Source organism: Corvus moneduloides, chromosome 3 (genome assembly GCF_009650955.1).
Source record: "Corvus moneduloides isolate bCorMon1 chromosome 3, bCorMon1.pri, whole genome shotgun sequence".
In the NCBI taxonomy this organism is placed as follows: Eukaryota; Metazoa; Chordata; class Aves; order Passeriformes; family Corvidae; genus Corvus; species Corvus moneduloides.
The window spans coordinates 42,234,103-42,257,232 of NC_045478.1; the positions used below are offsets into that span (position 1 = coordinate 42,234,103).

General features: G+C 37.0%; 1 protein-coding gene across 1 annotated transcript; it reads left to right on the plus strand.

Annotated features, from left to right (window-relative positions):
* Window positions 1-1,714: 1,714 nt before the first annotated feature.
* Window positions 1,715-22,951, plus strand: UFL1 (UFM1 specific ligase 1). Its single transcript, XM_032105097.1, has 19 exons — window positions 1,715-1,833; window positions 2,522-2,667; window positions 3,543-3,571; window positions 4,326-4,423; window positions 5,248-5,362; window positions 5,606-5,736; window positions 6,384-6,442; window positions 9,736-9,882; window positions 10,959-11,134; window positions 11,475-11,654; window positions 12,012-12,132; window positions 14,344-14,466; window positions 16,178-16,298; window positions 17,152-17,315; window positions 18,420-18,550; window positions 18,691-18,771; window positions 19,528-19,613; window positions 20,036-20,216; window positions 20,913-22,951. Exons 1-19 carry the CDS (start codon window positions 1,757-1,759, stop codon window positions 21,123-21,125), a joined length of 2,379 nt encoding a protein of 792 aa, XP_031960988.1. The 5' UTR covers window positions 1,715-1,756; the 3' UTR covers window positions 21,126-22,951.
* Window positions 22,952-23,130: the final 179 nt, after the last annotated feature.

Below are 23,130 nucleotides of genomic sequence, written 5' to 3' on the forward strand. Positions count from 1 at the left end.
AAAATAATCTGAATTGTTACTAGAATAGCAATAAGGTATAGAAAATATTAATGCATCTGTTGTGCATACATCTCCAAAGAAATGAGTTCTTACAAAATGTCTTTGATTGTGGACTCAGAACCTGCAATTTGGAAATATCAAATGCTTATAACTATTGTGTATTAATATGATTCATCTGCTCCTTCTTTGCACACGGGTAGAACATAAGTCTAAGTTTAAAAAAACCCCAAAGCCCAATAACTCAGCTCTACTTACAGATTAGTATTTCCAAAAATCTGGAAACTGTGACTTGAATTCAAGTCATACACACACAAGTGAAGGTCCAAGCCATTATACATCACTTTTAGATCTTAACTACAATGCCCTATTTGACCAGTCCGGTGATTCAGATTTTAGTTCAAAGGGATTCTCTACAGCCTGGTAGAGTACACACATAATTGAAGGACTACAAATCCACTTCGGGTTAGGTAGGAGGAATCCAGTTCTAAGACCCCAGTTCTTTTTCCAGATGTTCCCTCTGGTAGGCTATTTCTATATAATCTTCATTAAAACTGCCCCCAAAACTACGATCACATTTTTTTTTCCCCTCTATTCTTCCACTACACTATTCATTACATAGAAGTATGCCTAAATCAAGGATCTGGCTAAGAATCTCCCTTGCTGTCCTCTTTGGCGGCAGAGGAGTCCTGCTGTAATTAGTTTAGAGCTTGGTTTACATCTGTGTTTTAGGAAGAGCTGCTCTTTGAGGAGCCTGTCTCGCTCCCTACAAAGGCTCCAAGACCAGACCTCAACAGCGCACCTCAGATGCCCAAGCAAAATAAATCCTGCCCCTAATTTCTCATCTCGAAGAGAACGACCAGTAAAACTAAAACTATAAATGCTGTTACAACTTTTGTTCACGCTGTTTAAAGTGCACCCAGCACGACACCAATCGTGCCAGAGACATTTTCCTGGGACTTTTGGAGGGCAGAGTCACAGAGTGACAGTCAGGGTCAGTGAAAACACCGGCTGTGCAGGAAGGAGCAAGAAATCTGGCAGGCCAAGGAGAGAGCCTCAGCAGCACGGACCACCCTCGCGGTGCTGGGCAGCTCGCAGCGCCGCGCTGCTGTCCCGCCTGCAAGGTGCACTGGTGGCTGAGGCTCCCGCTGCTCGCCCCGGGGCGGGAGCACTCCCTGTGCACTGCTCTCTGCCATTGCCACAGACGAGTCAGCTTCAGGTAAGTGCCAAAAAGGCCTTTAAATCTGTGCAGCTCACCACTGGACAACTAAATAAATTCAGCTTGCCCCTCACTGCGTAATAGCGGTCCCATTATATGGCAGCACTATTGGTCTCACACCCTACTCGTACTCTAAATGTCATTTCAGGTTTCGGTAGCGGCAGCTCTTAGCGCGGCTCACGCTCCAAGCAAGGCTCATCCCAGGCCCAGCTGCCACAGCCCCGGAGCAGCCGCTCTCGGGCCGGCGCTGCCGCATCCGGGGGCGCGGGGCACCCGCCCCCGCCCAGCCGCGCCTCCGCTGACAGCACAGGAGAGCTGCTTCCGTGCCCGCCCCGCCGGGATCCAGCTGCTGGAGCCAGGCCCGAGTGCGGAAACCGCTTTTTGTTCCTTTTTCCGTAGTTGGCTTTTGTTCCGTTTGTTTGTTTTCAGTGACCGAGCCCGCGCAGCGGCGCCTCCGTGCCGCGGGGCGGCGCTGCGGGCGGAGGCCGGCCCCGCTCTCTGCCCGCCGCCGCCCTCCCGGGGCTGACGTGTCGCGGCGCGATGGCGGCGGCCTGGGAGGAGATCCGGCGGCTGGCGGCCGATTTCCAGCGGGCGCAGTTCGCCGAGGTGGCCCACAGGTGAGCAGGGCGGCGCCGGCCCCGCCACCGAGCCTGCCTGCCTCTCCCCTTCCCCGCGCCGGCCTCCCCCCGCGGCCCCGGCCCGGGCCCCCCGCGGGGCCCAGCCAGGTACGGCCCCTCCGCAGGTCCCTGTGTCAGTGCCGGGAACCCCGCGGGCCCATCTGGGACCCCAGAGCGCGGACAGGCCCACGGAACCGACTGAGTGTGTAGTCACACCTAAGTTCGAGTTGCTCAAATCGTCACGGCACCAGAACTCGGTTTCTTCCTTTATGTCTGCTTGAACAATTGAGGTAGTTGCCCAGAATTTGCTGTTGTTAAAAATAAATCCGAAATGCGCAAAAGTAAAATAAAAACGCACGGAAGTATCAAAGACACGGATTCTGTAAGTACAGGCGTTCCTAAATTCACCAGCAGGTGCGTTCTTACGACTGACAGGGCTGACAACTGCTCAGGAGGAGAGTAAAAGTTTTGGAGAGATGACTCACCTAAGTGAAGCCATATGGATGATTGGGTGGGTGATAAGCAGGATAAAGACATTAGTTTCTTTGTCTGAAAAAGTATATTCGCAAAGAACCGCAAGTAATCTTCATTGTACTTTCCGTGTTTAGCATATTTGAAACATCAATTTAAAGGTAATTTTAGCACGTACTTCCTTAGAATAACTGCTGGCTCCTTCTGCTGTTGATAGATTGTCAGAACGGAACTGTATAGAAATTGTCACAAAGCTGATAGCAGAAAAGCAGCTGGAAGTAGTGCACACACTTGATGGCAAGGAGTATGTCACTCCAGCACAGATTACTAAGGAGATCCACGATGAGCTTCATGTTTGTGGTGGTAAGTGTGGCATTTTCCTTCTTCGTTTGTATTTGGAAGTTAATTTTAAAGGCTACAGAAAGAAATTGAAAGTTTTCAGTACCCTTAATCTTTCAGAAAAAGCTTTCTTCCATTTGCTTCATCTACACAATAATTCATCTACTGCTATTTTATTTTCACTTCAGATCTGTGTCAAGCTTTTAGGTAAGCATATCAAGATATGTTACTTGGTTATTTTCACACATGCAGAATTTCTGACATAAAAGTTGTATAAAAATCCTTATTAAAGAAATTTGGCATTTTAATATAGTTAAGTACCTGGCCCAGATGTTTGGGCTTGTCTTGGAATTTCAAGGTCATTTTCCTTTCACACCATTAGTAATAATAATATTTGCAAATTATTATTGACAGGTGTTTTATTTTACCCATGTAAAGAGCCACCTGTATTGGAAGATGTGACTTAGATATATAAGGAAGCAAGTACTCTTCAGACAGCTTTTTGTTGATGGCTTTAATGAGCAGGCAGTGTATTGTACTTTGAGTTATACTTAAGGATGAGTTTCACAATATCGTAAGTTTAGAAAAATTAACTTCTTATTATGTTCATACAGATTAGCCATTTTCTCTCTGTTACCACAGGTATGCCTCAGTTTGTGTTATGCCATTGTTTATCATACCAGTGGGACAGCTTGAACTAAATTAAAATTTGCTGGGTCTTTTGTTAGTAGCATCATGCAAAGGTAGAAAGTTTTAACAATCTCTGGGTACTCATGGACTAGTTTAATTGGTCTACAGAAAAAGTAATTAAATATTGTGTGCACAATGAGCTGTACTATATTCTAAATCTGTTCAAATATGTTTCATGTACTAAAAGTGTATTTTAACTTTTCTTGAAGGTCGAGTTAACATTGTCGACTTACAACAGGTAACTTTAGTTATAAAAACTTTATACTTCTCTATTTTCTTCACCATTTGTATTGTGAGTATGCAGTTCATTAGTTATATTCCAGCTAAGTTATTTTTTTAAAACAGAACAAATTTTATGAAGAGCTGGTAGCTCATGTCAGGGTACTGCAGATTACTTAATGCATCAATTTATTGCTTTGTTGAAAACTCTCTGCTTAGTGATAATCTAGGACTTCTGAAATCGCCATTGATATATACAGTTTTTGTTTATGAACTTTTTCTTTGTAAACTAAGGAGGGCAGACAGAAAAGAAATACGTTACCCATTTAAATTTAAAGCTGCAGGAGCATGCATAATTAGCTTTGCATGCCTCTTTGGATCTTCCCTCTTCCTTCATTATTCTCTTGTCTCCACTAGTCTTTGTCCTCCAGTAGTATTCCTTTGCAGCTAATTTTCCCTTCAGGCTTGAGCAAAATTACTTGGAAACAGAAAACCTTCATGAAAAGCAGTTTTCTATTTGCTGGTATTTTTTTATCACTTTCCGATTTTTTTTTTTATTATATAGATTTCTTTTAACCTTGCCACAGTTGCAAAGAGAGTTTTTTTCCCTAAAGCATTGGTGCTTTATTCCAAAACACAGATAAGTGTGTGTGTATGCAACAGTAGAAAAAAGTAAAAGCATCTTTCCTCAAGGTATAGGAATGTGTAAGTAACATGTCAATGTTTGAGAATGATTTTCAATTTAAAGTTCTGATAAGAGGTGTTTTTTTTAGGTAATAAATGTGGACCTTCTACACATTGAAAACAGAGCTAATGACATAGTTAAATCTGAAAAAGGTATTCAGCTTGTTCTGGGACAGCTTATAAACGAGTGAGTACCTTCAGGAGCAATATGTATAATTCATGCTGTATTTATTTTTTAAAATGCAGACTAACTGTAGTGTCCAACCTTTGTTGCTTCTGAAGTGAAATACTTTTTTCTTGGCTGATTTGGTGGTGATCAGAGCTACTTTAGGCAAGTGAAGCCTATTTCAGCAAAGCATCCAGTGAATCCATGGTGTAAAGGCCTTACTGAACATTTGTGTTCACTGTCCTACATTCAAGGGCCTTCATTTCTTACCCAGTGTCTTTGTGTACAGCAGCCAGATCTCCTTTGCTCTCTGGCTTTGCTGTCTGCCTCAGCCACTGACAAACCTTTTCACCTCTTGTTTTACCTCACAAGCCTAAGATGTTTGAGCTAGTTATCTCATGGCTTTCAGCACACTAACAACCACTGGAGTAATACTCTTATGGGGTTGTCTTTTTGATTGATCAAGCTTCAGGATCTGGTCTTGTCAAAGAACATGAAGTTCCTGGCTCTCTTGAAATTCTTAAGACCTGTCTTGCTTGCTCAAGCCATTTTCTAATTTTCGTTGGCATGGTGTTTTCTCTTTCTTAAAATTTTCATACAAGTAGATAAATGGCCCATCTTAGTACTAGCTACCTGGTTCACAGGCTTTTTTAAAAAAAACAACACCCATTTTCACTTACACTGTTCTCCTTTATTCATTTAAAATAACTTTCAGTTTATTTTTGCAAAGATGCAACAGAAAGAGGTATATTAAAATAGATCAGTTATTCAGTATGTGATCTTGAGGTTGACTTTGAATGTCACACTTAATGTGCTGTCTTGTCTTTTTCTTGTTTTTACAAAAGGAGTTATCTGGATCAATTAGCAGAAGAAATAAATGATAAACTACAGGAATCTGGGCAGGTGACAATATCGGAACTCTGCAAGGCATACGACCTTCCAGGAGACTTCCTGTTACAGGTGATGAAAGCTACCAACCTGGCAAATGCAGAATTGGTTGTGTCCACCTTCTTTCTTTATCTTTGCAGCATCCATGGCTGTAAGTCACTGTTTCGTACAAAATCAGTGCTAATGTTATATCTTAGTTTTCATTGTGCATCTGCAAACCATACTTCTGTTTTCTGCCAAGTTCTCTGTTGTTAGATACCCATGTATGTTATGGAAGAAGGCATGCTTAGAAAAGCTCAATTCGTCTATTTACAGGCATTATCCAGGCGTTTGGGCAGAATTATTCATGGACAACTAGACCAGGAAAACCGTGGGGTGATTTTTACAGAAGCCTTTGTGTCCCGCCATCGAGCACGCATTCGTGGGCTCTTCACTGCAATTACTCGGTAAATTGCAATGGCTGCAACCACACATTAAAGTATTTTTGCTATAGGTCTTTATGGGCCAGATTCACTTGTGATGGAAAAAGAAAAGAAAAGAAAAACCTATGGATATATTCCCCTAACTGTAGTTCAGTTCCTGGGACCAACACTCAGTTAAGTGAGTGTTAGACTCACTTGTTAGAAATGGGGACCCCCTTTTGAAATGAGAACGAGGGACGTATAACAATATACAGTATGCAAAGTACTTTAGTGTTTTGGCTGAAGAAAATGACAATCTGTAGTTCTTTCACTTGTAGAATATCTATCCTCTTGTCGTTCCACTGCTCCCTAGTCGGTTACTTATTGATGAGGTTCCTACATGTGAATATAGACAAGTTTTTCTTATTAAATCAGTAAATTTCTGTGTCACCTTGTAGAAAAACTTAGCAGAGCAGAAGTTTTCTTACAATTAATTATCATAGCTTTGTCTTACAACTTCACAGTAATTCAAAATTAAAACTTTGTAAGCTATTTTAAACATTAGTGTAGCACCTTGAGGCTAAGATGCTACATAATTTTGTTAATCTAGAGTAACCTCTCTTATTTCTGGATTCTCCACATCACTTTCATGTCATTAATTTATATTGTTTTGTTTTTTCTTTTTTTCCAAGGCCTACACCTGTAAGTAGCTTGATCACTCGGTATGGATTTCAAGAGCACTTACTTTACTGTGAGTTTCATTCAGAATATTTCGTGTGTTTGTTAGGAAATCCATTCTTCATTGCTAGAAGTATGCTTTCAGAGAAGGGTTTTGGTATGTAGCCTTAATTCTGAAATACAGAACAGTGTGTTTTTCTTTAGCGTAGAAAGTATTAAACCCTTTGTCTGAAGGGATGTTCTCTCCATCCAAAGCAATGAAAACATTTGTTGACAAGATGCCTCTAGGGGCAGAATGATGCAAGAAGTACAGTACTTATTTATTCATCTCTTTCATTATTTGCCTTTAGCTACTAGCAGTTTTATCAGTGAAGCACACAAAAGGGAACAGATTTTATGTAGCCAAATGGCATTAACTGCTCAGGATTTTATTTACTGACTTTTTCTGTGATAATGGAGGCAAAGCTTTTGTTATACTCTTAGTTAAATGACTTCATATGCTGAGGGATAAAACATATCCTTAAACTCTTTGTTTTTATTTTCCACAGTTCCTTTTCTAAATAGAAATGCATAAAGATTCCCTATTCAGCTGCTGCAATCTTTAAGCACTACTTGTTTGTCGCTTTGTGTGCCCTCTCCTATCTCTCTAAAATGCTGCTTCAAGCATCGTTAGTCTTCTATGCTGGCTGATCAAGTGCTGCTGGTCTTTAAAATCCTTTAATAGTTTTCTATGTCTACTCATGAACCTGAACGCTTCTCTTGTTTGATTGGGTCTTTTTGCCTTTAGGGCATTGCTCACTTTAGCTCCACTGAGGTATCTCTCTGCTTACTCTCTGGTTCTCTGCCACAAGCTTATTCTAAAAATCAAAATCTTAGTACTTAAATAAAATCATATAAACATTCTGCTTCCACGTAATAAATTTAAAATTCCACTTATTTTTTTTTTTAATATGCCATCCAGGTATTCATAGATTAAAGGGAAAGTCTGTTCAATTGCATTATAGTAATGTCTCAATACCCAGCAAATTTCAGTATTTGGTGACAGTCTGTTTCAGATAAGTCCTTCGAGTACATCATCATGCTTTGATCGTGTACCGTATTAATGTGAATTGAAGTTCAGCTGTTTTCCTAACACCAGTGATCATCACAATATGTATTTCTAGTACTTTCATGGGGGTCTTTAGTGAGTTTGTTCATCTTTTTCTTTAGTTTTTCTTACTGTTTCTCATTACCTCTGCAGTTTCTTAAGTTTCAAAGAGCTTTTTATCTTTTTGTTTACTGCCAGACCACATTTGATATTATTGTGTCCATTTGCTGAGATGCCATTTCAATTTCAGAAATTATGGAAACTTGAAAAGTGCCTTTTAATGATGTTACGTTTTTGCTTTTTATGTTTGTCACTATTAGCAATGTGTTTAAAAGTGGTCTTTGTCAGTTTTCTGTCTCTTCCAGAAAAAAAATGTAAGTTCAGTGTAATATTTGTATCATTTACAAACAGCTAATTATTTAATCAACACTTGGGTTTAGACAGGATAAACATTATTCTTTGGTTTTGTTTCATAGATGTGCTGCTATTTATCTTAAGCTTGCATAAAGTCATGATAAAAAGTAGTTTTAGAAATGAGAAACTCTTTCACTTAAAACACTCATTACAAAGCATAATGAAATCACAGATGTTCTTCATTTCTAAGCATTATGTTACTGGTGTGGGACAGACATAGAGGGACACTTACCGTCTTTGCCAGACTGTGACAGAGACCTAATAGGACACTACAGACTACTTGGTCACCTTTAAAAATAAGTGTGACTTTATGGTCGTTCTACAGAGGTCCTGTTGTTTTAAAACAAAATACTGTCCAGATATAATTGTAGCAGGGTCTGTGAAATCTCTGAGAGTACTCCTTTGCCCTGGAGTTTTAGAACTGACACTTGCTAAATACAGAATTTAATTGATACCTTCATTTTACTTCTTTTCTTCTGACATCTTCATTCCCTAAAGACTTGGTCCATTAATAGATTTTCAGCCAATTTTGTGGAGCTGTAGTGAAGTCTAATTCTTTTTCCTAAAAACTTTGAATAAAACAAGTTTAAATTTTAACAGAGGACCAATCTATATTTTATGACAATTGCTTAAGAGGAATAGGCACACTGACTCTATTTTCTATGGTAACTAAAATATTAGGAAGTATAAAAATCTAATTTTATTTCCAGAATTGGTCTTATAAGCTCCATTTTATTCAGTGTAACTGAACCATGGCAGAAAATGATTTCTGGCTCTTGTCTTAAATTTCATAAAGATCTATCTTGTTTAAATCAGTTTCTCTTTCTTCTGCATTTTTTCAGTTTAAGTATTGTTCAGCTTTGCTAGTGGCAGTTGTGTTCAATAGCTGCTAGCTTATAGAGGCTCATCTTCACTATGGGCATATCTGACAAAAACTATCATGATTTAATATGCACTGTTTCTTCTGGAACGGGGTTTTCAGGTAAACTTTCCTGCATAAGTGAGCTAAACCTCTGTGTGTTGTACTAAGCATGTTGTAGTGTTGGCTGCTGCTCATATTTAATGAGGAAGAGGACTTGCTATGTGATACCATTTAATGTTTTGTTCCAGAGTAAAATCTGTCTTTTAATGAAATAGAAAAGAACATAAACTGAGTGTAAAAATAGCCATCTGGCAAAGCTCTAGAATTCAGCAGAGTTGGCAGTTGATGTCATTGATTTTTTTAAATACATCTCTTGTATGACAAAAAGGCAGAAGCAGAACATAGGAGGCAAATCAGATATTCCTGTGCAACTTTAATGGATTTTAAAAATCTTATTTAGCACTGAGAAGTGCTTAGTACTTTGGTACTACCAGTTACCAATATGTTCTTTGTCAGCAGTATTTGTACCTTCTCAAAGGTTATTATTGACAAATGTGTTACGCAATTTAGATAATGACTTTTCATGTAATTTTAGTATGTTCAGATCTCTCTTTTTTCCATCTTGGTTGACATGCAAGAGGTGAATTCAAAGAGAAAATTTTTAATAAAATGCTAATATATTCTACTCTTCTGGCTAGAGAAAGATTCTTCTATGTCTGCATTTTTAAATTACAAGCTAAAACTGGCCAGATATATGTTCAATAAAAAACATTTTGATCCTGCCCTTTCGGCTCACTCTTTGGAAACATTGTTTGATTTCCAGAGCTTTCCTGAAGAAATTCTCGTAAATGTTAAAAATAATTGATAGAGCTCAGCATTGTTTCACTAGAAGCACGAATTGGTGGGAAGAAAGAAGAAACAAACCAGGGAAAATAATTACTATCTTTTGATTAATGGATATACTGACTTAGGAAATGTCTCTTCATGTATTTTCCTCTTGTAGCTTTGCTAGAAGAACTTGTTAACGCTGGTCGTCTGAAAGGCACCGTGGTTGGTGGGAGACAGGATAAGGCTGTGTTTGTTCCAGACATCTATTCCAGGACACAGAACAACTGGGTGGATTCCTTTTTCAAGCAGAATGGTTACTTAGGTAATTAATCTATATTCTTACAGATAAAATAGCTTTCTAAAACTAGTTTAGGTAATTGGTCTTATCTTAATCTAGTTAGTGCTTAGAGTGAAGCCTCATAAGGATAAGTGGAAATCAATACAGTGGCTGATAGTCCTTTGCTAAAAGACCATCTTGATCATAATGATGTGTGTTACTGTATCACAATGAGCTGTATCTCAGCGGAGGGAGCCGTACTGCTAAACAGTTGCTACTCCTCGAAAACGGGTTACAAATGCTACTTCTATTACTGCTCTGAAAACACTTATTAGCCTGCTCATTGTAGAGTTTTCAGATCATCGTGGCTGGAGTTTCAGGCTGGATGTCCTGATTACAACCAGACTTTGGCTGCTAATAGTCCAAACGTGCAGTACTCAGGAAGAATTTTTTTCCACAATGGTGTTTGTAGAACTGGAGTGAGTAGCACTAGTGTCCTGATTTGAATCCAAACAATTCTATCTAACTTCAAGCTGATGCTGGATGATGGTGTTTTAAAGTGGGAAAATGTGGATCTGAATAAAGAAAGGAATGTACCCTTATGGTCCCAAGGGGTCAGTCCCTAAGTAGCAGTTGCTCTTGGAGATTGGAAAGGTTTGCCATAACTTACAGTGATAGTATTAAGTGTTCCTGTAATACTGCTTGACTGATGGAGTATGTGTCAGTCGTTGAATGTTTTCCACACTAGAACGGCTAAATAGTTGAAAACAAAGCACTTGGACACTGCATGTATTGTAAATATTGTTTGTGCTATATTAGAATACTTTGAAAAAGTATGACTGCAAATATAAACTTAATGGTATAAGAATCTGAAAAAAAACGGTTTTCTAAATTCAGACCAAAGTCATGTCCATGATTTAATTTTCATACTTCTATTAACAACATTTAGATGTAGCTTGTACTGAGCTAAGTTTTAGGTCAGCATTAGCTTAAGGCTGCATTTACTTGTATAAAAACTATGTGTAACTCTTCATTTCCTGCTTTCAACATAAAGTCATCACATAAGATCTTGTCTGTATATGAAGGAACTAAATTTTAACAGACATCTAACTATTTTATAGAATTTGATGCATTGTATAGACTTGGCATCCCTGACCCAGCAGGCTACATTAAAAAAAGATACAAGTCCGCACAACTCTTATTTCTGCGAGCAGCTTCTGTTGGTCAAGAAATTGTGGATCAAGTTGAAGCCTCTGTGGAGGAAGCCATCAGCTCTGGAAACTGGATAGATGTAGCAGTAAGCAATCCTTTCAGTTGTTGCTGGATTTATTTATTTTTTCTTATTTTTGTGTCAAATGATACTTTATTGAAACTACACATATGTATAATGTGTTTGGTCTGTAGCTGTTGAGCTTCAGTTTGAAGAAGTTGCCATGCATTTGCCCAGAGGTAACACATATTTCTAGAGCAATGTTGATTTGTGATGCTAGAATATTTAAAACAGTGTGTACTCTTAAATTACTACCTTTATTTGAAAAGTGCAGTGTTTTCTAAATAGTTATCAGGTGTCAAATGGCACATCTGTATTCTGTTTATCCACATACAAGATTATTGTACGTTGATTTTCTTTACCCTAGACTCTTCTGCCCAGCTCATTGTCAGTGGAAGATGTTGGGATTTTGCTTCAGCAAGTGATGAGATCTTTAAACAAGAGCTCTTCAGGTTTAGTCTTCAGTGACACCATTGCAGTCAGTGAGAAATTTCTAAGCACCTGTGCTGACCTCTTTTCTGATCTGATGCAACAGAAAGCTGAAAAGGTACAGTAGGTTTTTTTATTGGTCAAGATGCAGTTCACGTTGAGTGTTGGGGTAAAGCTGATGTGACTTTCTAGCCGCTGTTACCACTTCTGTACATCTCATCTGAAATTCAACTGGAGAAAAAGCAAAACAACTTAACAACAGGTTTCTATATTTAATGGGTGTGATTTAATGTACATTCTGGTGCACTCAGGAAGCGCAGTCACACTAACAGTTTTTCTCTTCATGTGTTGCACTTGGAAAACATGTTGATTGATTAGTGCGCTTGAAAATGGCAAATGGCTTAAAATGTTTCTGTATGTTTCTTCCATTGCTATGTGTGTCTTTTTGCTATGAAGTGCATGTTCTTCATTTTAGGAAATCAAAAACAACCCTGTTAATTTAATCACTGAAGAAGATTTAAAACAGGCTTCTTGTTTAGAGAACTCATATGCTAATAAAAAAGACAAAAAGGATGAACGAAGAAAGAAAGCAACAGGTAAAACATCAATATATAGCTTAAGCAAAAAACAAACAACAAACTTGTTTTGTCTTGGACATACTCAATATAAAGTTAGTATATTTTGTAATCTATCAAATGCTTCCAGTCCATTGCTTAAGATATTTAAGAAATAATCCAACCACTTACCTTTATACTGTGGGTGTGGATACATCTCAGCTATGCCCATGAGAACTAATTTCAGACTTAGAAATGCAGAGGTAGTACCATAAAGGTCTCTTGAGTTAGTTCAACACAAGGTAACTTCTTAGAAGCAAGGAATCCTGTGTCCATTTATTATTTTATACAGTGTGATCACATAAGACTGAATAAAACCAGTATTACCTCAGGGACCTCTGTGCCATGTTTTATTACACAGTATAGATAACACTTTTAGTCTCCAATTTTCAGGGATCCAGGAAAATTAATATATTTCTTATTATTAGTCTTGAGATGTTGAGTCCAAAATAACTTTGTCTAAATTGAGAATGATTTTTTGAGGTTTTTTTTGAAGAATACTTGACATCTTTTCTGGGAAAACCATGCCATAGAATTTTCTGTTGTTTGCACGTGTAACAGTTACTTGGAGATTAAGTCACCCCAAAACAACAGTTTACTTTGAGGTATATCCTGGATTAAATTAATCTCAAACCTTACTCCATTTGTATGGTGACTGTTTGGAATAGATTTCAATTGAAGGAAGAATGAAAATGTGGGGGTTTAACCCTTTGAAATTCTTCTGACTTTTAAAACAGTATTCAGTCTGAAGACTGCATTTTGAGTCCCAAAAACTTTATGTTGCTCTTGTGTTTCTACAACACAGCTGAGAAATCTGTTGAACTCACGTGCAGCGTGTTACTGTGCTACTGAAAGTAAGAGAATTAGAGCACAGATGCATCTGACTTAATTCAGTATACTCATCTGCAAAATAGAACATTCTACTCTTAAAAAAAAAGTATGAGTAGGCCTGAGTTGACATGGAAATTAAATTTATTCTTGCCAGAAGAGATGGCAGATTTTTCTAGGCCATAGCTGAGGTAGAGAAACTTGAACTTCAATTGAACTGTCAGAATGACTTCGGTTTCCAGCCCTCTGAGGAATGAGACTCTACTGAGCCTGTACTACGTGTCTAGACAAATTCCTATCCACAGGTAACGTGCTAACACCATCAGGAAGCACTACCCTGAAATGTTTTATTATGGACTGTAAATGTACATTACCTAAAAACACCCCAACATAACAGGTTTATGTAACTGTAGTGCAGTCACATTTCAAATAAGCTTGTGAAAAGCCCCAATTTTGCAGTTAGCTTTATAAGTAGTAGCATCTTGTCTTTGTATTTCCTTTTCTTAAACAATAGTAGTTATATAATGTAGTTACTTGAAATCTTGGACTATATTTAAATGGAAAAATGCCTACTTTCTCAAGGCATAGTGCATGTAAGGCACCGTGGTGTTTAAATTTCTTCCAAGTGAAAAAATAACAGAAGAGGCTATGAAAAAGGGAACAATGACCAGAACAGCTTGCCTTGTGGAGAGGGACTGTATAGCAAATTGAGGTTCTGTCTGCAGTTGAATACATTGATTGCAGGACTTCTGAACAAAGTAATTTGTTATGTGTGTGTCAGAACTGGAACATCCTGTTGCTCTGTAGTCATCTAGGAAAAGTCAAAAAAGATTGCATGCTCTAGTTAATTGAATGCGTGCTTCCAAGAATATTTTGGATAAATGCTTATAGTGTAGGATTCTTTCTCTGAAAATTAACAAAGTTACATTGTCTAAAATATTTTTGACAAGCTCAGTTATTTAGCATCATTGAATAAAAATGCTAAATGCTTACTAAGATGCTATTTTCAACCAACAGAAAATCCCCCATTATGTTATGAACTCTGATACCTCATCTGTTTTTAGCTGAAGAAAGACGCTGGTCTTCTTTTTTTTTTTTTTTTTTTAATTACATGTGCATTTGATATTAGTGGCCATGTTTATTAATGACATTAGCTTAAACAAAGCTTTGCCTCAGTTGCTTTTTTTTCTTAAGAATGAAACTTAAAGCCCTAAGATTCTTGAATATGTTTTCTAGGTTGTATTTAGAATCAGGTTGTGGTTTTCAATCCAGCATTAACAAGTAACACAGATAAATTATCATGGTATTGTAAACTTTTTAAGTGCTACAGCTTTCCTGTGTACTAAGCAAGTAATTCCCCACCAGAGGGCAGTGGAAGCGTGAGAGGAGGAGGCGGTGGGAATGCCAGAGAAATAAAGATTAAGAAAACCAAGAAGAAAGGCAGAAAGGATGCTGACAGCGATGAAGAGTCACAAGGGACTGCCACAGGTTTGTCATTTTATTTTAGGAACTATCTATTCATATCTATTCAACATGGTTTTACTAATTGCTTTTTTTCTACACGTCTGTTCTTCCCCCACTGTTTAGGTAAAATCAGGTAAAATGTCAAACAAGATAGGAATACTGTTTAGTTAAAATTGTGTCAATGGATATGATGTTGCTATTTAAATTAAATGGACATTACATGTTCACTGAAAAGTATAGCTTAGTCTTTAAAAAAGAAATATAAGTCAAGGAAATAATACTATTTTATATTTATTCTTTTATGTCGGAAATGCCTTAGACTTCGGGGTGAATGTTACACTTGATTTTGTAACACCTGCTGCATAGTGTATGATAAATGAATGGTCTAAATTAACAAATCGTAGCAATCAAGCAGTTTTTCTTCATAGGGATAAAATATACAGTCAAAACTAATGTTTTGATAGTTTTAATATCACTTCTTATTGGTCCCTATTTTCTCTACCTTCACTATTACAAGGAGCATGAATGGCTTGCTAAGAAGAAAAGCCAACGTTGTTAGATTTAGAGCAAACAGTAGTTGCGAATGAAGCCATTGTGTTCTTTCGTTCGATGGAGAACCAGAGATGTGTGCTTCCATTTATACATAGTGTCCAGACTTTCAATACTGACTGAAAAATACTTTTAAACATGATATTTGAAGTGTGAAGTACAGTATAGTAATTGTGTTTGATACTGCTCTCAGAGTACTATAATTCACATATAAATGGAATTATTTTTCAGCACTGCTCAGTTACTGAGTAAAACAGTGTTCAATCACTTTTTTTTTCACGTAGGCTTTCTGTTTTACCCTTATTGCTGCTTGTATTGCTGTATTATAATAAATAGCTATAACCACAATCTGAAGGTAAAATCAGATGAAAGCATTCAAATGTAAATAAGATCCTTTTTAAAACCTGATTTGACCTCACTTTTCACTTGTTTATAATAACCTTGTATGTTCATTACTACTGTGGCACAACGAGGAACATCATTGGTGTCCGTACATTCAGTTACTTTATGTGCAGAATAAGCCTGTTTTAAGGTGCATCTGGAACATGTCCTTTTCTGCTTCTCTGTCATCATTCTGATCTCATACTTATATGTAAAAACTGAATTCTACAGCACCCGGGAAAACTTCATGTTTTGTGCAAAACCGAAATACAGATGCACTAAATCATATGCATATAAGTTGATTTTATTACTGGAACACCTTGTCTGGTTTAATTTATCATGTTTCAGATTTTATACTGTAACCTCAAGTTTAGGATACTGTGTTACATGATTGTGTGCCTTACTAAATGGAGTTTAAAAAAATAAAAGCACCAACCTTGTGAAATCGTTCAAGTAGGAACACTATTCAGTTTTAAAATCTATTTGGTCTTAGTGACATTATGTTTCCTGAACTACTGGGCCAAGCAGTCTGAAGAAAACTCTCACCAAAAATGCATATCCTCATACACTACTTAAGTTGTCTATTACAGAAACTACTAAGTGATCAAAAGGGAAATTTTGTCAGTTTTTCATATGTGTAAAATTCAACTGTCATGTGTAATCATCCCTTTTTTTCCACTGTTGATAATGCATTTCTTCTGTGGTGTTCGGACTTTGACATTTTCCAGTGTCTCATGCCACAGAGTAATTGCAGCAATACTTAATGGAATGTTTTCTCAGTGAGTGTTGTTCATGGCCGCTACAGGTAGGAGTAAGAAGCTGGAGTTCCCTTTCATGTCACAAGAGGAAATTGAGGATGTTTTAAAGACCCGCATGCAGGATTGCCCTGAAGAGCTTATTACAGAAATTGCTGAACATCTAAGAAGGTAATTTCAGTAATTCAGCTGGAGTTAGAAAATCTGTGATACACTTCAGTTGAACCTATGCTTCAGTCTGTTTTCTTGATTAGAAAAAAGTGCTTTGTTGATAGAACTGAACCACAATATTCTTTTTCTGTACAGCTCCATGTTACACCTGTCTTACATATTAGAAAGCTGTGCTGGCACAGTAATGTGCTTCTGTTTACTATGGTCCTGAAAGCTTATTTTCAGCTTCATGGGTGTATTTTCACTCCCTTACACTGATCCATGCTGGGGTTTCACCAGTCTCATCTTCTAGACAGTCTTTGGTATATGTTCATGTTTCCTAGTGTCTGTGTCTCCGCTGGTACCCATGAGAACTGGGTAGTAAGTTATGTCAGCAAACTGAGCTATGCAAAGATGAGTAACTTCTTTTAAAAGATGTTCCATACCAGAGAGGATGTGAATATATATGTTCAGAGCAACAGGAACATAATAAGACTGCAGTAGCCAAGCTCGAATAAACTTGGAGTGCAATAGTAACTGCATCTTTAGAAATTTGTTCAGAGACCCCTGAAAGTTTGTGAATAGTTTTGCTTCTGAAAATCCTTTGTCTTTCGCCTTGTTCCCACTGAGGATGTTATACACGTACTGTAACATTAGTACATCTGCCATTAAGTAAATTTTAATTTCCTTGTGGGTTTTTTTTTTCTGATTCCCATTATTTGCTTTTTGTTTATCTTGCTATTCTATAACATTCATGTCCCAGTCATTTACTACATAATGAGGTAGTTTTCTCTATTGTTGATATCTTTGGAAAAATCTTGTTGAGTTTCACACTTTGCTCAATGTTTTCTCCCTTCTACTTTCCTGTTCTAAGACCTTTGACTAAAACTTACCAGGAAGTTGTGCGTTCTGTTTTTACGTCTTCAACATCTTCCTCTGGAGCTAACAGAAGACAGGCTATGAAGGACTTGCAGGAGGAATTCTCAAATTTGTACAACAACATTCGGTTATTTGAAAAGGGAACAAAGCATTTCACAGGTACAAAATATATACTTTGAAAAATGAATATGCTCCTTCAAGGGTGTTAAATTTATTCCAGAATCTAAATTAAAGATTAGACAGGAGCAAGAGTTTAAAAAGGAAAATCTAAAAAGAAAAAACTTGTGATGTGTTTACTATGCCTAACTCTGCCCTTATGCTGAAGTCCATTACTTTGCACAGTTATTGAAATACATTCGCATTATTTCATATCCATATTCTATCTTATGTCAAGATAACTCTGTTCTTGTCTTTCTTTCCCAACTATTTGCATTCCTACCAATTTTTCACTGTCTAGGTAAAAAAAAAAGAAAAAATTAGTAAGATCACTTTATTCTGTCAGCTGTGCCACTAACGAAAGAATTGAATACCACTTGTTTCTAAGAAACTGCTGTTTAAATCTCATGGGTTTGATACTGAACATAGCTGCTGCTTGAGGAGAGTCTGTGAGAAAGTGGTAGATTAGTTTTGCAGGGGGATACTTTGCAAGGCATGACAGAAAAGTTAGCATTAGGAAAATACTGTAGACATTTCCAAGATTCTCTGCTGTATTCAGCTTTCTTTTAGAATTTTCCCTGTGTAAAACTTCTAGCAGAAGGAAACGCTAGCAAAACAGCCTGATACTCCTGTATTTTGGAATATATGGAATTATTTCCCATTAGCCTTTGTTCTTGGACATGTATTCTGTAGCTTCTTTTTTTTTTTTAAATTCCAGTATTTCAGTCTTAAAGTCACATGCCTGTTCTTCTGTTTAACTCCTTGTCCTGGAGGATTTTCCTTTGCATGCTTTTGACTTGATCAATAGCAGTGGTTCAGGAGGATTGACTGTGCAAGGGCTAGTTAGTTTACTGCTTATACAGATACACCCTTGAAATACTAGCAACTCATTAAAATGTTCTTACAGAATGGAAAGCTCACATTTTTCACTGAAGAATGTTCCACAAGAATGTTACAGCAAACAAGGGATGTTAACTTCAAGTATCCAGATAACTTTCTCATACTACTCATGGTTAATGGAGTCTCCAGTTTAGAAAGTGCTATGATAATATCATAGGAATCAGATACCTGTAATAAGTGGCTTTAATCACTTACTTCTTTTAACAGATGATACTCAGACTAACCTTGCCAAACACTTGTTGAAGACCCTGTGTACAGACATTACAAATCTGGTTTTCAACTTCCTGGCATCTGAGTCAATGATGACAACAGAAAATTACTCTACGATCACAAGTGAGGTACAGCTATAACAGTTCCTTTCTAACAGTCTCAAGTAGATCAGTAATGTTTGTGCAATAAGTAATTGCTTCAGTTGAAATATGCCTAATCTAAAAAGATAATTAATATTACAGATTATTTCTATTCTTGTCCCATACAGGGCAGAATCAAGATTTTAGGTAAACTGCCAGAAGATACCAAAGGTCCTTTAACTAAACTGCATACTTCTCTGAATGGCAAGGTAAAGTGAATCCAAGTTCAGATTTTCTGTTCTGCTGATACAATTCTAATAAATAGCTGGCACACATAGTGTAGTACATAACTGCTGCTGCCATGAAGAATGAAGGTAAAAGAATCTTTTGAATTCATGTAAGGCAGTGAGAGAGAGTGTGTTTTCATGTCTGTGAATTTTCAGAGATGAAAAGCTGATCTTGCATTTTGATACTGATAGTCACCTCTGGCTCTTTGCTGCCTGATGGAATCCAGTGTGCCTTTCATGGGCAGGTGAGAAGAGTGCAAACTGAGGGAGAACCTCCAGTGTAAAGTGGTTGATGTTTCTTGTGTTTTTTTCCCACAGTTCTTGATTGTTCTCCCATGTATTTCTTAACTAGTAAAATTACGGATATTTTGAAAAAAAACTAAACGTTCAGATTATGGCAGTGTAGACACAAGGAGAGTTATTTATTAATTCTTTTATGCAAAAAGCCATAGTGAGGTGTTTCTTAATAAAATATGTATCTGTAAATAATTCTAGAACATGTATTCATTTTTTAATTTCATTTCCAAGACAAATGAATTGCAATTTGAGTTATTAAGTATATGAACCGTTGTAAGATGAACAAAGGTAATTTCTACTAAATACATGTTACTTTCTCTTTTTTCTATAGTTTATTTCAAGTGTATTCACAGTCATCTTTTGTGTGATTAATTGTGAACAGTAGTTAAACTTTTTTATAATCTGCTAACACAGGTTAAATATTTATATTGTTTTTAATAGAGTATAGAAGATTTTCTTTCGTGCCTTGATTCTGCAGTGGATATTTGTGGTATTATGGTGAAAAAAGGAGACAAAAAGAAGGAAAGGTACTTTAATTTTATTTATTCTATGAAATGTAGCTATATTGCTAAATCTGAATGGTTAGTATGGGAGCAGTCACACTGACTGTGTAAGTAAGAGGCAGTCCTGCTTCCGAACTCCTTAACTGAAAAATAGTAAGTCAAGCAGTCCTGAATCCATGGGAGAAGGAAGAGAGGAGAATTCACATTTAGCTAATTTTCTTGACTCACTACTGTCTGCAGTATAGTGTATAAATTCTCTAGGGGTCTTTCAAAATCTGAACTATGCCAGTGATAGCACTTTTTAATTATTCTTGAATTTCATATACATAAATGGTCTATTAGAGGAGAAAATTAAAATTAATTGATGTTAGGTAAGTTTTTAGCATCTGTGGTCAACTACTATATCATAGAGTCATATTTTTGTTTAATATCTTCTTGTTGCTTAGGCAAGTCCTGTTTCAGCATAGACAAGCTCTGATTGAACAGCTCAAAGTCACAGAAGATCCAGCTCTTGTTCTGCACCTGACATCAGTATTGTTATTTCAGTTTTCAACTCACTGTATGCTTCATGCACCAGGAAGATCAGTACCACAGATCATTAATTTCCTAAGTGGCAAGATCCCAGAGGTATCCTTTTCTAGCTTTTTAAGGGGAAATTACCTTTTTTCTATGACAGAACATGAAAGTTTTGCCTTACACTATTTCTGCTGCATAAACCTGACACTGTTGGGTTTCATATCTAAATATTACTTTATGTACAGAACATACAATTCCTCTGATCTGTATTGTATGTCAAATCTATCATTTCAGGGATCTGTCACCAAAATTTCTTTTATAAAATTAAAAATGAATCTGTTACTAGTCCTTTGCCTTTATCCATGGAGACAGCCCTGTTTTGGGCGATGTTATTCTTACAACTGAACGTTTTTACAATCTCTTTCCTCTGAGCCAGAGCATCGTTTCTTTTTAAACTTTTCTAATGCAGCTTTAAAGAAAGATGTACCTCTTCAAGAGCAAATACTGAAATTCTGTATTTTATACTGCCAGAACTAGTGCAGTTTACTAACTGCATTGTTTTTATGCTTCAGTGGTTAATTGTCCTGTTTTTCAGCATGGATGCACATTCAGTTTTCTGCTGCTTCGACGATCTCTCAGAATTTAGGTTGTCAAATACTTTGTTGGAAATATATTCCTGTATCACTAACTCTCTTTATCCAAGAATGGGAGAATGCTTTTTAAAAAATTAAATCTTTAATTATAGGTCTGTCTACCTTCTCTGTAACATTGACATTCCCTGGTTTTGTTCCCATTTTTTGCTCTCAGGATCAGCATTTGCTGTTAGTCAAATACCACGGATTAGTGGTGAAACAGTTGATGAGCCAGACTAAGAAAACTGAACACGGAGACAGTGACACAAAAGATAACATGGAAGAGGAGGAAGGAGCAGAAAGCATTCGAAAAGAGCTCCAGGAAATCACTACCTCTATCAAAGATCTTGTTCTCAGACCTAGAAAGTTTTCTGGAACAGAGGAATAAAACTATTATTCAGCGCATCCAACTCCATGATAGAGTCAGATTTTATTTTCTTTTATGCTGAAAAAAAGAGACTGCAGAAAGTGCTTGACAAACTTTAAAATTTGGCTTGTAGTAATTTGCAAATCACAGCCAGGGAACACAGTTGCTGGGTGATGGTGGCAAATGGAGTTTGTTACTACTACAGTGTACTTTTAACACGCGTTAATGTAGATGTGGCAGAACACAGTTGTGGACACTTTGGTTATGAAATCAGTGGTTTTTAATTGGCATCTTCATATGAGGCCTCAAGAAGTTACTCTTCAAATAACAGTGTATTTTGTTCCACACACACAGAGGCTGATAGTTCTACTTCCCTGATTTGGATTTGTAGTGAGGTAAGGATTGCGTATAAGTGTCTATAAGCCTGTCTATCTTAATTTCAAATACTGATTTTTAAACATACTCTGATACCTAATAGCATACCAGCAAAGGCCATCTTTACTCTGGTTTTCAGTTTCTGTTCACTGGACTCACACATTTTGAGTACAGGTGGATGTTGATACACTTTAAGGGAAGTGACCCACTACTAATGTGAGTTTCAAAATGTACTGAAGGTTCATGAACATCAGCACACTCATACTACTGATGGATTCTGCTAATGTCTGAAATAGCTGTCCGTTTAAAACTTGTAATTCAGACAGAGGAGGTGACATTTCTGCATTGGCATTTTGGGAGCAGATAAATACTGTTACACTTGCCATATTGTACATGCCAGGTGTTCATTCAGCAGACTTCTTGAGTGCTTAGTCCAGTTCCCATAGCAGGTAGAAGCATTTGTTTACACTCTGTCAGCTCTTGAGAGAACTTACAGTGTTCTTTATCCTGAGTTTCTTGAAAAGAATTTAGTTCATGATCTCTCTACATAAACTTCATAGACAGAAATGTTGCTTCCCTCAAGTTTTTTGCCAGCGTTATTTTTACATGAGCAGTACTATATGTCTTCAGGAAAGTGCAAAAATGTGAAAAATGGAATTTGGCCACTATTAATGGCATAATTCTTGTATGGCAAATATACTACTTACTTATTTTAAAGAGAAGGTAATTTTCAAACTGGAAATATGTACGTTCTATTACTTCAGTAATACCCATTGATTTCACATGTGTAATTTCAGGGGTTTGCATAACATCAAGGTTGAGTAATAAAAGTTGAAACAGTGTTCTTTTCACGAAAAATGTCATTCACCCATTCTTGCCAAAATTGATGCTGAAAGAGAGCAAATTCTGTGCAAATTCTGCTCCATTCAAATATTTCTGTTTTGCAACAATTCACATATCCTGTGAGCTTAATCATAAACGTACCCAAGCCTGAAATTGCAACAAGTGAAAGTTGAAGAGGCCAGGTATGGAACCCCAGTAACAGAGTAACAAATGTTAAGGTAATTTTGGTGATGTAAACAATAGAATTTTACACACATTTAAAAGGCAATAATGCCAATGCTGATCTTTTATCAGCCATAAGGCGAAACAATTCGGAGTTGCAAGGCAGAAGCAAAGGTAGTTGTTTCTCTTTCCTTGGCTGGAGGTTATAACAGCTGACAGTAAAAGACAGTGAGGAATAAAAGATGGAAAATATTCAGGTTGTTGAACTTTGTTGAAGAAATAGTTCGTATCCAGGGAATAGGGTTGATTTTGTGTTATTTGGCCAGAATAATTAATAAGTTCCTATAATGAATGTAAACAATTTTATATGACATTGAGCTATTTTGTAAATAATATGCCGTATGAAATTCTTTATGCAAATAAGAAATTATTTTAATAACATTAAATGATGAAGTATTTAAAGAGCATTCTGTTGACTTCACCAGTGTTTGATCATCTTGCAACTTGCAGCTTTCAAACAGCAATTGGTAATACGCACTGTTAGAACACACCATTCTGAGTGTCCCTGTATTTTTGTTTGATACAGTTTTATGGTGGTATAATTATGAACTTACTACAGAATTTATCATGTGTTCAGCTTGCTATA

What these genes read in the sequence shown, in the direction of transcription:
- UFL1 (XM_032105097.1), top strand. Translation starts at nt 1,757, where the DNA reads ATGGCGGCGGCCTGGGAGGAGATCCGGCGGCTGGCGGCCGATTTCCAG. An exon ending in GAAACTGGATAGATGTAGCA is followed by an intron (nt 11,135 to 11,474) that starts GTAAGCAATCCT and finishes TCTTTACCCTAG; the next exon opens with ACTCTTCTGCCCAGCTCATT. An exon ending in TAAGTGGCAAGATCCCAGAG is followed by an intron (nt 20,217 to 20,912) that starts GTATCCTTTTCT and finishes TTTTGCTCTCAG; the next exon opens with GATCAGCATTTGCTGTTAGT.